At 41.6% G+C, this 15689-nt stretch overlaps 1 protein-coding gene across 1 annotated transcript; it reads right to left on the reverse strand.

Moving 5' to 3' along the window:
- Positions 1 to 931: 931 nt before the first annotated feature.
- LOC134465128 (tripartite motif-containing protein 16-like protein) lies at positions 932 to 12461 on the reverse strand. Its single transcript, XM_063218591.1, has 6 exons — positions 11838 to 12461; positions 9684 to 9779; positions 5494 to 5727; positions 5242 to 5383; positions 4232 to 4288; positions 932 to 3753 (listed from the first exon to the last, which is right to left on the reverse strand). The coding sequence occupies exons 1-6, from the start codon at positions 12423 to 12425 to the stop codon at positions 3233 to 3235; spliced, it is 1638 nt and encodes a 545-aa protein (XP_063074661.1). The 5' UTR covers positions 12426 to 12461; the 3' UTR covers positions 932 to 3232.
- Between the last annotated feature and the right edge of the window lie 3228 nt (positions 12462 to 15689).

Raw genomic sequence — 15689 nt, forward strand, 5'->3', positions numbered from 1 at the left:
CTTCATGTTGGTGCTGCACACTGATTTGGAATTCACAGGTTTATTTTTGTGCACCCCTTAGCAGGGCCGCTGGCAGCGTTTGACCGGGCCCAGGACAAAATGGTTTAAAAGTCATGGTCTAGTCAGTGGATAAGGGGTTACAGGTTTGATTCCTGATTTGTGTTGTATAGTGATGCATAATTATGATGACACACAGGATTGACTTTTAAATAACTACACAATTAGTAACTTTTTTGGAGTATATTTTATTATTGTGTTATGTACATGTACTACATTAATCATTGAGATCAAGTTAAAAAGCAAAACCACACACCACCATTCCAACACCGAAACCAAAAATATAACACAATGAGCAACACACAATGACACACAAAAGTTGCATAAATGTTGAAGAGGAGTAAATCTAGTGCAGCATATCATATCATCACTTTCTATGAATGTTTTAACAGAGATGAAAATTAATTACAATCATCAGTCTGCATACAAGCTCAGGTCCAGTTTACATACTGCCCTAAAAATAACACATTTTGTGTTCATGTGTATGCACACACTATGTGTGTGTTTGGGCACACATTGTGTGTGTGTGTGTGTGTGTGTGTGTGTGTGTGTGTGTGTGTGTGTGTGTGTGTGTGTGTGTGTGTGTGTGTGTGTGTGTGCATGGGTGCCGCGACGGGGGGAAAGGTGTTACAGATTCTAAGGGCCCGACAGCACTGACAGGGGCCCCTGGAAGGATTTTGATGACAATTTGCCATTTTGGGGGCCCAAAATTTGAATCTTTCATGGGGCCCAACATTTTTAGCAGCGCCCCTGTGTGTGTGTGTGTGTGTGTGTGTGTGTGTGTGTGTGTGTGTGTGTGTGTGTGTGTGTGTGTGTGTGTGTGTGTGTGTGTGTGCGTGTGTGCATGCGTTGCGTGCGTGTGTGTGTGTGTAAAAGACTCCTTTTTGTTGATATAATAGGCTGTTTATTAGGCAAACCATCAAAGTAATACAGCCAGATATATCACATTTACATACCATATTTCTTTTTCATTTTTCAAACAACTTAACCCATACCCCCGACACACCCACCCCTCAGGTTAAGCAAATGTTAAGTATATCTTTAAGGGGGGGGGTGTCACTAATCTTCATTGTCGGATTGTTGGTTAGGCCTAATATTTTGTGGATCATAGGAAAGAATGTTTTCAAGGATCCTCTAACTGTATGTTTAATTTTCTCCAACTGTAGGAAAGACAAAAGCTCTCTAAACCAGGAACAGGAGCCAGGTGGTTTAGGGCTCTTCCAGTGAAGAAGTATTTGGCGTTTGGCTATCAGTGCAGCAAATGCAATAACATCTTGGTACAACTTGGTAACTGTTAAATTTCCCTAAGACAAGGGACACACCAAAAATTACAATTAAAGGGCAAGGGGAGACTTGAATATTCAGGCCTTCAGATAAAGAGTGGGGAAGAAAGATGAGCAGAAAGCATGTAGTTTGTGACAGGTGAAGAGAGTATGTGTATGGTCTCCTGGAGAGTGAGAACACCTGATGGTCATCTGCATCAGGGAACAGTTTTTTCAGCCTGGCCCTGGTATAGTGAAGTCTGAAAACAACTTCGAACTGAATAAGACTCATTTGTGCACATATGCATGTGGTGTTAATCCTGGCCAAAACATCTGTCCACCAGAATTTGTCTAATGGAAGACCAAGTTCCCTTTCCCAAGTATCTTCAAGTCCCAGAAAGGGAGACAACTGGGATGAGAGGAGATTATGTATTGATGTGCGACTATTAAAAACTGAGGAGATCATAATGTCTACTATCAAAGTTCTTTCTGGCAATGTTGGGAAGGAAGTGAACTGAGCTTTACAGAAGTTTCTTAAAATGAAAATATCGGAAAAGACCAGGATGTGAAATACCACATTTTTTGACCAGGTCCGGAAAGCTAACAAAAGAGTTACCTGAATAAAGGTCATTGAAGGAGACCAAGCCCACATTTCTCCACCGCATAAAGGTCTGATCTATACTGGAAGGTACAAATAAGTTATTGTTGCAGATTGGAAGGAAAACAGATAGAGACCAAGTGAAGCCTAAGCTGCTTCCATATTTTTAAGGAAGAAAGTAGCACATGATTAATTAGTGTGTTGAGAAGGGCATGAAGAGAAAGGAGCAAAAAATAAGGCAGGAAGTGAGGATGTAATGCAAGAGTTAACTTCAATTACACACCAGTTAATGTCTGGGGGATGATACCATTTTTTAAGTATTTGAATGTTGGCTGCCCAGTAGTATAACAACATATTTCGTAGAGCAAAACCCCCTACCAGCTTGGGTCTCTCCAACATTCTTTTCTGAATCCTGGGAATCTTGCCAGTCCAAATAAAAGAGGATATAATGGTATCCAAAGATTAAAAAAAAAGATTTGGGTAGAAAAAGAGGGAGTGTCTGAAACAGAAATAAGAAACGGGGTAATTTGTTCATTTTGATTGTCTCAATCCGGCCAAGAAGTGAGATAGGTAGGCATGCCATCTCTGAGGGTCTGTTCTTATAGCCTACTCTCAAAGAGTCTCATGAAATGGTTTTTATGAAGAGAGCTAAGTGAATGGAAGATATTAACACCTAAATATTTAAAGCCACTGGGGGAAACTGAGAGCGCAGTGTACCTGAAGGGATTAATTTAGCAGACTGATTGACAGGAAAACTCTTGGTAATGTTCAATTTGTATCCTGAAAAAGTTCCAAATACCTTAAGTAAATACACAATTTTATCAATACAATTTAAAGGGTCATGTATATATAACAATAAATGACACTCTATGTTCAAGGCCTCCTCTAATTATACCAGAGAAATATGGGGAAGTTTTCAAGGCTATAGAAAGGGGTTCTACGGCTATTGCAAATAATAATGGTGACAAGGGACACGCCTGGCGAGTTCCACGTGTTAATGGGAAGGGAAGAGATATGGCAGAGTACAGAAGACGAATCCAAGAAATACATTTAGTTCCAAACCCAAACTTGCAATACAGAAAATCAGTACTTAAATTCGACGTGGTCAAATGCTCGTTCTGCGTCCAATGAGATAACCATCTCTGGAGTTGGAGAGGCAGAAGTACAAGACTCCTTTAAGCAAAATTTGGATTGTGCCATGATAAATGTATATTTGTCAATCCAAAGAAAGGAGTAAATGCGGTGAATGACCCATAAATGCAGCCATTTACAGTCCTCATAGAATCCCCACTGCTGAACCAGTATCTAACCAAACTCACAGAATCCCCACTGCTGAACCAGTATCTAACCAAAACCCAGCATATAGCGTGTCTGTGAATTTAGTTTGGATGCTGTGCAGAAGAGTCATTGAATTATCATCCCCAATGCTGTAGAAAGCCAGAGTTCCGGCCCTGTGATCAACATACACTCCTATTTTGGAGCGGTTTGCCATGTTAAGTTTAGTTATTTCCTTATTGTGTGTAAAAGAGCATTCGTATTTGGATATTCCAAAACTCCAGGACTGCTCATTGCTTCCAAACTCACACTCCCCACCATGTCCTTTCCTGCTAATGCTTTTATATGCCACTGCTATGTACACCGTCCCACGCTTCTGAATCTCCCAGTAGCTGCGACCAGTCACACCCTCTCTACACAGCACCTGGCCCCACCCATCAAATCGGTCTGGATGGTCAGGATATTTGTGGTTCTTGCGTTTCCTGTCCACCCTCCTGTTGCCATAAGACAGGTGGAGTTGTGGGAATGCTGTGTTCGGATCCATTGTGAAGTGACGGGTATCTGATTGAGAGGACAAAAACGAAGAGTCAAAAGAATCGATTTATATTTGGAGCTTCAAGACACATTGATCCTAAATCCAAATGCTTCTTCGGTTCTTTTTCTGACATGGGAATTAGAAGTCATGAAAAGTGGACCGGCAGACAATCTTCATATGACAAAACATCATATACTGTACATGTATAAGTGTAACTCATGCCAACTAGCAAAGTTTGACATACAACGTTATTAAACCTCCCTCCTGAAGCTTCATACAGTATCATATCAGTAGCCCTGAGATAGATGTGTAGGATTGTGGACAGAGTAGGCTAGGTAATGCAATTATGCTACTCATCGAAAGTGTACTGCCTATTGCCAAATTTAAGTGTGTGTGTGTGTGTGTGTGTGTGTGTGTGTGTGTGTGTGTGTGTGTGTGTGTGTGTGTGTGTGTGTGTGTGTGTGTGTGTGTGTGTGTGTGTGTGTGTGTGCAAGCCAAACTCACACTGTAAGAAGTCCTCTCTGGTCACTGGCTCTGCAATAAGGTACCGCATTTCTGAAACTGAGACAGAAAACACGTATCACACTGGGCTAAATAATGAACACCACAATAGATATGCTCCACATTCAAACGTGACAAAGTGATACTATGGGTGCATTCCAATATGCAGACTATTGTCCTTCTTTGCTAAGTTGTCTGCTTGTGACCTTGTGATGATGTCACTGGCAACAGAAAAGTAATTCAATATCTTGCAAAAGTGCAATTCTAATGTCACTTTCTCATTTGCAACCGGGATGGTGAATGAAGAAAAGTCCCCCAAAAGTTCTTGTGGCTAGGCTGACAGAGGGGAAACTTTATTGTTTTGTCCATGGAGACGGGGCGTCAGCAAAACGCGAGGCCACAAGCACAAGTTGAGGACGGGAGACGGAGTCCGCATATTGGAATTCACACTATGCGTCTCCAGCTGTATAGTGGCAGAGGAATAGCTGCCAGTGGCAGTGCGCACTGCACACACACACACACACACACACACACACACACACACACACACACACACACACACACACACACACACACACACACACACACCTTTATATATTATTCTCCATATTATTCACTATATCTTTATATACGTATACTTTATATATTATATACTTCATGACCAAATGTTAGTGATCCCCTCCCATTAGTACAGTACATTAGAGTAGTGTTTCTCAATGGGGCGGTACAGCCCCCCAGGGGGCGTTGGGGAGCCTTAGGGGGGCACTGACAAGGATACAGTTGAAAAGGGGCTGTGTTTTGTTGTCATTGGGGGCAGATTCTTTAGTAAGGGGGGCTTGGCAGGCTTATGATGGTCAAGGGGGCGTTCGTAGGCTTAGGATGATCCAGGTGGGGGGGTTGTTCAAAAAAGTTGGAGAACCACTTCATTAAAGTATGGGAAGATATATGAGCCTCCTCCCCAAATTGGTATCAAAAAAGCAACATTTAAAACAGGTATGAGGTACGAGGCCTACGTATTGCAGGTTTCTTGAAGATCGTCACCAAATGATCCCTCAGCAAGGAGACACTATCCATCACGGTGTGAAAAGAGAGGCTTTCACTGAGCTTCATGCTAGGCACCTTGGACTCAGGAGGATCCTGGGATGGGCCGAAATTCTACAAGCAAGAGAGAAGAGGTGAGTGAGTGGGTAACACAATCCATCTACTGAAACAATTGTGTTTATAGAGCAAATAGTGATTTAATCAGCCTTTTAATGTGAAAACACCTTGATGAAATGGATGGCATTCTGTGTCTGTGTAAGCTGCTTTATCTCAGCTTCAGTCTTCTTTAACGTGGCGAGCTCCTTCTCCAGTTCCTCCATGTGTCTTTGCGCTGGGCCTATCTTCTGCTCCTCCTCAGCCCTGATCTGCTCGATCACCTCGTTGCGCCGTCTCTCAATGGGCTGAATCATCTCATCGAACATCTTCACGCTGTCCTCCACAGCAGCCTGTGCACAAAACTGATTTTGGGAACACACGTGGAGTCAGAAGTAGTTTTATGTTTGCTGACGTGTGGTTGTGTGAAAGGGAAGTTAGGAGGGGAAAATTTGGTCTGCACACTACATTTGTGCTTCCTCACGTTGGCTCTTCTTTCGTTGCATGTTTTAATGTAATAGCAACATTTCTGGGTTTTTTTAAAGCTTACATTTAGTGTTCACATTTAAACACTTAGTGGTTTCTTTTGCCTTAAGACATGTAAAAGTTTTTATCTTTTACCTGACATGTTTCGACGGTGTTACTTCCGTCTTCATCAGAGGGTCACTGTGATGTTGATGAGTGACGTGCTTTAAAAACAGCTGATGTTGTTGTGGAGGTGTGACCTCCCTGTCAATAATGACAGGTTGGTCACACCTCCTGCTGTTAGAGTTGTCCTCTTAGAGCTGTCACACCTCCACAACAACATCAGCTGTTTTTAAAGCACGTCACTCATCAACATCACAGTGACCCTCTGATGAAGACGGAAGTAACACCGTCGAAACATGTCAGGTAAAAGATAAAAACTTTTACATGTCTTAAGGCAAAAGAAACCACTAAGTGTTTAAGTTAAACAGTTAGACATAATGAACTTAATTCATATAAAATCGTTCCCCACCATTCACTCTTATTGTGTAGCACTTGAAACTGTCTTCTCTTCTCTGTGGGTATACCACAGCAGATTTTCTAGGAAAAGGGGCTGTGGGTATACTAAGAACATGCTGAAGTGATAATCAACCAGATTACTTAACTTACAGGAGGTGGTAAGCCTGCTCATAGATACAGAATAAAGTACCAGCAAGCATCCCTGACCTTTAGTTAAGAAAATGAGGTCTCTTCTATTAGATGATTCACCACGACCTCAAGGTTACCTTTACACGTGGTTTACTACTGAACCAGCTTCTTGTTCTAGTCAGTTCGGGGTCAGCTCTATGTTCCCACAGCCCATTGGTCCCATGGCCCAATGGTCCCACGGCTTATTCCTGCTGCTCCATGTTTTTAAGAAATTATTTAAATATAGGCCCTGTGTTCTACAACTCCATGTTCCCACATTTCCGAGTACACTTAAGCCCTATTCCGACGGGACTAGTTTAATGGGAGGACCTGGGGTAAAGTAATAATAACTTGAAAATGTAATCCAGTCCAAATGTGCCAGTCTGGTATAGATAGCGGAGTATGTCGGGTAAACTTCACCGCGAGTTTTACCTCCTGTAAAAGGGTCCGGAAAATTACCCTATGTAATGAGATCCTATGTAAATATGTCTGGTAAAGCGCACGAAACACACAATATATCCAATCTGTCCGGGCTTGCAAACATTACTAATAACAAACTGTATTTGTACATTTGTATATCTTGGTCTCTTCAGAGCACACAACATGGTTCCAGTGATCCATATCCTTGGTCTGTTCATCTCTCTTGAGACCAAGATAAACAAATTTGCTTTAGATGGTGTCAAACATGTGTGGTGGTAAACAAGTGAGTTTTACAAAAAAGTTTATCCTCTCGATATTCAAGCATGGTAGTGGGACTGACATGGTTTGTGGATGCATGAATGCTGTCAACATTGGTAATCTGAATTACACCTAAAGGAAACATGCATGTCAACATTCACTGTGACTACTGAAGCAGATCACAATACTCTCCATAGGATTGCATTCAAATCTCACACCAATCTATTTAAGCCCGGTGCAGACTCAAAATTTAAAAGTTCAATGTAAAGAAAGGTTGAAACTCACACCGATGACCTCCCTTTCAATCCCTTTTCATTTCAAGGCGATTCAAGGCAACACGGCTTTAGAGCCAATCATAGCACTGAAACAGCACTAACCAAAATAATAAGTGATCTTAGGCTCAGCACTGCTGCTAACTAAGTTTCAGCACTTATCCTCCTCAACCTCAGTGCAGCCTTGGACACGATAGACCATAACATACTAATTGACCGCCTTGAATCTTGGGTAGGACTGTCCGGCCACGTCTTAGAGTGGTTCAAAAACATATATTACAGGAAGGCAGTTTTTTGTCACCATTGGAGAATATGTCTCCAACAAGTATGATGTGCCTTTTGGAGTTGCTCAGGGTAGTTGCTTGGGCCCTCTCCTCTTCTCTCTATATATGTTGCCCCTGGGCTCCATCATCAGAGAGCACAATGTTGATTTTCATAGATATGCCGATGACACACAATTATATATCTCTGTTGAGCCTAGCCAAACCACTGCCATTCATGCCTTGACTAAATGCATGTCACAGATTGGATGAACAGTAACTTCCTAAAATTAAATGAGGATAAAACTGAAGTGTTGCTCATTGGCCCTAAGGAAAAACGTGCAAAACTCCACTCAAGCCTAGGTGACCTAAGCATGCATATTAAAGATAAGGTTACTAGCCAAAGTGTGGTGATAGACTTGCATTTGAGCTTTGAGCCTCACATCAACAAGATAACAAAATCTGCTTTTTTCCATCTTAGAAATGTCAACAAAGTGCGCGGCTTGGTTCCCCGACAAGACGCTGAAAAACTTATTCATGCCTTTGTCACCAGTAGGCTAGACTACTGGCCAGCCAAAAAAGTTAATTGATAGATTGCAACTCATTCAAAATTCTGCGGCAAGAATCCTAACAAGAACCAGAAGGAGAGAGCACATCACTCCTGTCTTGGCAGACCTGCACTGGTTTCTTCCTGGCTATAGGGTTTTTTCTCAGACCTCATTGAACTTTTTCCCCCTACAAACTATGAATCAAGCGAAAGGGAGTTTTTCCTCACCCCTGATGTCACCAGGGGCCGCATCTGAACCCCAAAATCAGTGTGACTATCTATGACTTGTGCTAGACCCAGCCACTATGGACCTTACGCCTCTAAGAATCCGGTCCTAACCTACGTTGACCTTATGACCCTACAATCTCTATCTATCTCTTCTTCCTCTGCCTTCCTGCTATTTCTGCCTCTCCTCTCTACCTCTCCTTTTAAATCCATCTCTAACAATTATGTTTTTTCCCATTTGTTAAGCACTTTAAGTTGCATGTCTTGATACAGTGCTATACAAATACAAATACAATTATTATTATTATTACGGCCCCTTCTCTACCGGAATCTAATTTGGGGTGTACTCACAATGGCAATGTTCAAACATTAATGGCTGTATTTTGATTTTTTTCTGAGTGAACAAGAAATGTAAGCAGTTATATATGTTGTTAAAATTCACCAATCATTGTGTCAAAAGGAAATTTCTTTAATGCTCTCCTATGAAAAGATATACTCAAAAATCTGCAAAACATGTGAGGGGTGTACTCACTTACGTGACATACTGTATATTGTGGAGTTGGCACGCGCGTGACGACAAGTGCAGTCACAACGGTTCGTGATGAGTAACCCCTCTTACCTTCTGTTCGTTTACTGAGATATTTCAATCCAGTCCGAATCGGTCATTTCTTTTACCGACGTTCTGAAATAAAAATCACATTCCCCCATGTCCATACATAAAACTAGTCCCGTCTGAATAGTGCTTAAGAGAACGTGCCTTTGAAACATAGGGCCTAGTGTATTTTCAATAAATTCTTAGAGTTGTTGGAACATGAAGCAGCAGGAATATGCCGTGGGACCAATGGGCCTAAAAATGAATGTTAAAAGTCTTAGTGATGTGAGCGAATGGGCCATGGGAACATTAGACACACTCTCGTCAGGGCCGTAACCAGACATTTTCAAATACTGAGGTCAAATATTGTGCTGTACTGCATACTGTACATAATGCTTCAAACACTTCAGTGATTTTCATTAATTACTGCCTTGAGGATAAATGGGGGTGGGGTATATAGACTGAATTTATCATTGTTGATCATATATCGATTTCCATCATAGATAAATTTTACATTATACTGAAAAAAAATACTGAGGACATGACCTCTGTGTCCTCAATGGCAGTTACGGCAACGGCTCTCGTCAGTTCTCACCTTGAGAGCCTCCACAGATTTCCTGATCTCCCACAGTTCTCTCTCCTTCTCCCAGATCCTCTGCTGCCATTTCTTCCTGCTCTGCCCCACCTCCTTCTGTTTTAAGCAGAGTAAAATGCACAATATGTTAAAACTTATAATTGACATTGTTGTTGTTGTTGCTGTTGGTAGTAGTGTTGTTGTTGTTGTGTTGTGAGTATTAATATTACTAGTATTAGCAGTAATGATTGCAGAAGTGGTGGTATGTGTAGTAGGCCAAGCAGTAGTAGCAACAGCAGCAATAGTGATTACTATTGATTATATAACATAGAATATTTAACAAGGCATCAATTGAACAATGAGATTGCATTTACACTTTGCTTGAAAAGTGCAGCCCAGCCCTACCCCAAAATGACAGGTCGATATCAACTTTCCTTTACTACACACTGTGCTGTACATAGATACATACTGGAGATGTGCAATATGATATTAAATTGTATATCGTGAAATCGAGTAGAATGACGTGGAAAACCTGCCAAGTGTAAAAATCGTATAGGTCGCCTTGGAGTGAGGGTGTTCACTTTATCAGGGGATGTTTACTTACTTAATGTTGTCATCTTCTACGTAATATTGTTTTTTTTACTGAATTTATTATATTCAAATAGTGCACTTTATCAAAGTGTCATCACTGTGTTTACACTTTAATTTCCTAACAGTGTCAGCAGCACATGTAAAATTGCAAGTATATTCATTAAAATCTGTTCAGAAAGGTTTGTAGCCTTGGAAGGCCTGTAGCCAATGGAAGATTAGGATTTTAAAAATGTCGAAATTCAAGATTCTCTGTTAAAAACAATGTGATAAGGCATTTTTGCCATACAGCCCACCCCTTCTCACTACTCATACAGTATACAATAAACATATTAGACCAGATCTTTGCCTCACAGGTTGGTTATCACGCTTATTCCAGACACACCAGGTGGTGCTGTGGTGCAAGTTAGTTTTTTATATTTAGAAGTCAGTCGACTGGAATTAACTGGGGACGGGTGTGTCATAGCTCACAGGGCTGCTTGTTATCACGTGTTTTTATTCTTCTTCTCCTTCTTCTTTCCATTAACTGAATGTGCAAACAATTGTGTCTTTTGTGTCTTAAGAAACGGGAACTTTAAGAGAAATGCAGACTGGGTCAGAACAGCAGACAAAGCCAGAGGGCAACAGGCATGAGCATACATAATACATTAACCCCTTGGTGCAGCGCCTATGTTATAACCTTACTGTCACCAACATTGTAATGGCTATGTCTTACTCTGTTACTTAAGGCTCTTGGTAATGTCATAGCAATGTTGTTATGATGTAGTTGAATATTTTCAGCAAATAGTGTATAGGCCTGCCGGCGACCCCATCTGCAGTAAGAGGCTAAGTAATTAACACCAATATGGTAATTAACAACAAAATCTGGTCAGAGGACTAATCCAAAGAAGCAACTCAAATGTTTGCTTGTGTCTTTAATGTTCATCAACTAAAGCCCGATGGACGATGGCCCGAGGACTAAGAACTCAGGCATTCTCCGTAATTATTCAGAATTACCAGGGGTCCACAGGTAATATTTATCCCTTGTGAATCAGGCTTTTGCTGTGTATTTAATGCCTAGGGCAAGGTCTACTTTGAAAAAAAAATCCTGTGGTGGCTCTGGCCCAAGTCCACAACCCACACTGTTTCTACGTCCCGTCCCTACTAGGCGGGGCAGTAGACCACACCCTTTTCAGTCTTTTTCATTTGGCCAATTCAGATGTGATCTCTTGTCTGCTCTTGTAGTTACCATAATGGGGACTGCCACCATTACATTATAGCACCATGATCCATGAGTCTCAGGCAGAGCAATATTTTCCCCACAATAACAACATCCTTCATAGGTGCACAAATAGCCTAATTTTTATTTTTCCCAAACACTGCAGAGCTATTTTACCGTTAACCGTCCTGCTAATTGCATGTTGCTCTGTGTGTTATGACACACGCACAGAGCAACATGCGATCATGGAATTCAGTTGCCCTCATCCCGTCAGCGGGCCTGTTCGCTTCACATACTGTAGGCCTTGACTATGTCTACTTGAAGTTTTATACACAATCAGACCCTTGAATAACAACTTTTTTTATTTCTAAATCCATGTCTCATCCTACCTTTAAATTATCACACTCTGTCATAGCCGTGACCGTGTCGTGGTCTTTGTGTGCGTCCACCCCACAGAGATAACAGATGCAACTCCCGTCAGTGCGACAGAATATTTCAATGATTTTCTTATGGGTGGGGCAAATCATCTCCTTCAGATGTTCCGTGGCTTCGATAATGTTGTGGTTTCTACCAACAAGTTCGTTGTGCGCTTGTAAATGAGTGTCACAGTACGACATCAGACACTCCAGGCAAGACTTGACAGCTTGATATTTCCTTCCAGAGCAGACATCGCACGCGACATCTCCAGGCCCAGCTGCTGGACATTCCAAAGGAGGTGCGCTTGGCACTACAGTCTTTCTCAATTGTTCCATAAGCTCAGCAAGAATAAGGTTCTTGTTTAAAACAGGTCTTTTCTCGAAAGCCTTTCGACATTGGGGACAGCTGTAGACGCCCTTCACATCTTCCTCATCCCAGAAGTCATCAATACAGCGCAAACAGTAATTATGTCCACAGCTAAGAGTCACCGGATCTTTGAGAAGGTCCAAACAAATAGGACACATGAAAATGTCCTGGTTATCTGCCATCGCTTGAGCCATTTCTTCAGTAATTGGCAATAAGTACAACAGCCGCCTTACTCCCTTCAAAGCTCTCTGTTACAAATTGGTTTCAGCGTGCCTCCCAAAACATTTCCCATGCATGGAGTGGTCTATTTATGGAATAGGCGACATTTGCCGACTAGTGGTCATGTGTAGTCATATGCCATGTCTACTGTATTTGTCATGCCTCTCATTACTAACCCTCCTCCTGCAGGGCTTGACACTAACTTTTTAGCTTGCCTGCCATGTGGCTAGTGGTTTTCCTGAGTCACTAGCCATCCAGCTATTCTACTAACCACAAATTTGAAATTATTTTTTTTCTTTATCATGTCACTGTTCATCTAACCTCAGAAGATGAGGTGTTAAATCAATCAGATGAGTGCATAGCTTTCTACAGTGAAATAAATTAAACAAATAGAAACTGAGTAACTGATCTTTTTCTTGAACACACTTCTTGAAACAATTGATGCACAAGGCGTAAAATGCAGAATATACGCTATTCTGATGTCATACCATTGAATAAGCAACCTGCCAAATTGGCTAATGGCACTGTATTTGTTACTAGCCACAGCCAAGTTTTACCAGCATTTGGCCGGTTTGCAGGTGCCAGTGTCAAGCCCTGTCCTCCTGACTAAAGGCGTTTTTCCACATACAACCCGGCTGTGTCGTGCCGTGTCGAGCTGAGTGCAGAGTGGTACTGTCAAACCAGCTCGGTTTGTGTTTCTATTACAAGCCGTGTTACCCAGAGAATGGTTGGACTTACATTTTTGCCGTTGGCACGTACATTACTTTATGTAGGCTAGTTTACTTAACGTAAGGCTAGATATCCCAGCTATCGAAGGAGGCTATAAATAGTTCAAAGTTCCATGCACAGCTCCTAGGTGCTGGTAAACGCAAGAGTGTTCAATACTTCAAAAGAAAGAAGTTAACCGCACACTTTCTTGACTTTATGCTGGCTTATTTAGAGCGAACAACGCGTTTCACCTCTGTACGTCATCAGGTTCGCTCAGGTATTGAGGTATCGAGTACCAGAGCAAACCTGGTGACTCACAGAGACGAAACGCGTTGTTTGCTCTAAATAAATGAGCATAAAGTCAAGAAAGTGTGCTATAAACCTCTGTGTTTTGAGGCTATAAATAGTTTCAGCAACGTCAAATTTGGATACTACAATGTTGATTTCTGCCTTCGATTTTCATATCACAGTTATACACTGTCAAACTAAAGAGCATTCCAAGAGAGTTGATCTGGTGGGCGCCATGATTATTTTTTCATTCACCGGTGAGGAGGACCTGTTGCGGATTCTGGGTAATAGGCTGCTAAAGACCCGCTCAGCTCGCGTAAGCCAGCCGGCTGTTTTTTGCAATGAGTTAAGGTGTGTTGTGCTCAATCAAAAAGCAAGAATTGGCGGCCGAGCTGTGGTCTGCGGTCGTGCTGTACCAGGTAGAAAATGGGCAGTGGAACAGAGCCTCAACATCCTTTTCTGTCCTGGCACCTAAAAGGAACTATTGATTATCAAAATTGCATTCATAATGTGTGTGTGTGTGTGTGTGTGTGTGTGTGTGTGTGTGTGTGTGTGTGTGTGTGTGTGTGTGTGTGTGTGTGTGTGTGTCAGGCTTGTAAGTATTCATTACGACAACTAGTAAACTTTCATGAAATGATCAAATTTGGCAATTCAATTTCAATGAGCAGCATAGTTGTAGTACCTTTTTAGACCATTTCCTGCTCAGTGCACCTTTAAGTAAGAGCTGATTGAATGTGTGTAATTTTTGGGGTAGATGTGGCCTACAGCACTTGAAGAACTGAAATTGTTTGGGTCTGTATTAGTGTGTGGAGACACCAGACGATCCTTTACACTGCTGCAAGACAGCGGTGTGTCTCTCTGTGTGTGTGTGTGTGTGTGTGTGTGTGTGTGTGTGTGTGTGTGTGTGTGTGTGTGTGTGTGTGTGTGTGTGTGTGTGTGTGTGTGTGTGTGTGTGTGTGTGTGTGGGTGTGTGTGTACCAGAGGATTCATTTCACTACTACAATCATGGGAGAGACTGTGTGATCATTTGTCAAAGATTCCTGTTTGCTGACTGTCAGGATACGTTTGATTGGTTGTCACAGCCAATAGTAGCCATAGAACAAACACTTGAACTTATAGACCATTAGTACACATATAGACAAACACAAAGTACAAAGAACACAGTACACAAAGACAAGTCTAAGAAACATTTTTTAAAGTATACAGTAAAAACATAAACAACATGCTGTTACGTAACATAACCAATGTGCACATAGATGCCCAGCACATACCTGGTGACACAGCAGCTTCATGTTGGTTCTGCACACTGATTTGGAATTCACAGGTTTATTTTTGTGCACCCCTTAGCAGGGCCGCTGACAGCATTTGACCGGGCCCAGGACAAAATCACAAGATCCCTACACGTCACATGCTGGCACAGTGTGTAACTCAATACTTAAAGGATAACTCCAGCCAATGTCAACATGCAGTTGTAATGCTAACACTACCCTGGCCTTGGCCTCAATCAGTAACTGAGGTTTTTTTTTTCTCCAGCCTTTTCTGAGATCCTGACCATTGTAATGGGGGCAGGTATTTGTTTACATTTCAAAAAACATTTTTATTTATTCCCAAAAACATCCAAAAGGTTATGCACCATCAGCAGACAACTAGCAAACAGCGATACCTTTTAGGAAAATATTTAGAATAGGCCTATGTTAAGAATTTTTAAAATGCAAACAAAAGCTTCCCCATTAGATTAGCTCATATCTCGGAAAGGGCTGAGCCAAAAAATTGCGGCGTCACCGGGTACTGACAAGTCAAGGGTAGCGTGAGCAATACAACAGCATATTGAAATTGGCAGGAGTGCTCCCTTAAGACATCATTATGGCAATTATTTTTAGTGGATAAAGGGTAACACTTTACATGACGCAGGCGTCATATGAATGACATAACAGTGTCGTAACATAATGCCATAAAGTCAGAACTGTGTCGTAACATAATGCCAATGTCATAAACGCTCTATGACTACGCTATGAAAATGACATTCAGTTATGGTCGAGACAGCCCTAACAATGTCAATTTTTCATGACCATAAAATGTTTATGACTCGTCCAAGACTGTCATGACACTGTTATGTCATACATATGATGTCGGCGTCAACTAAAGTGTGACAGGATAATGATTCAAAAATGATTGATAATGTATTACTTAAAGTGGAATGTCACCATTGACCATTTTCCTCTCTGGCATAGTCTCATGTCACG

This window comes from Engraulis encrasicolus, chromosome 16, assembly GCF_034702125.1.
Source record: "Engraulis encrasicolus isolate BLACKSEA-1 chromosome 16, IST_EnEncr_1.0, whole genome shotgun sequence".
Lineage (NCBI taxonomy): Eukaryota > Metazoa > Chordata > Actinopteri > Clupeiformes > Engraulidae > Engraulis > Engraulis encrasicolus.

Excerpts from the sequence above, each read along its gene's own strand:
- LOC134465128 (XM_063218591.1), bottom strand. The coding sequence starts at position 12,425 with ATGGCTCAAGCGATGGCAGATAACCAGGACATTTTCATGTGTCCTATT. Across the intron at positions 9,780-11,837 it reads CAGAGTGTGATAATTTAAAG|AAGGAGGTGGGGCAGAGCAG; the intron begins GTAGGATGAGAC and ends TGCTTAAAACAG. Across the intron at positions 5,384-5,493 it reads ATGCCATCCATTTCATCAAG|AATTTCGGCCCATCCCAGGA; the intron begins GTGTTTTCACAT and ends TCTTGCTTGTAG.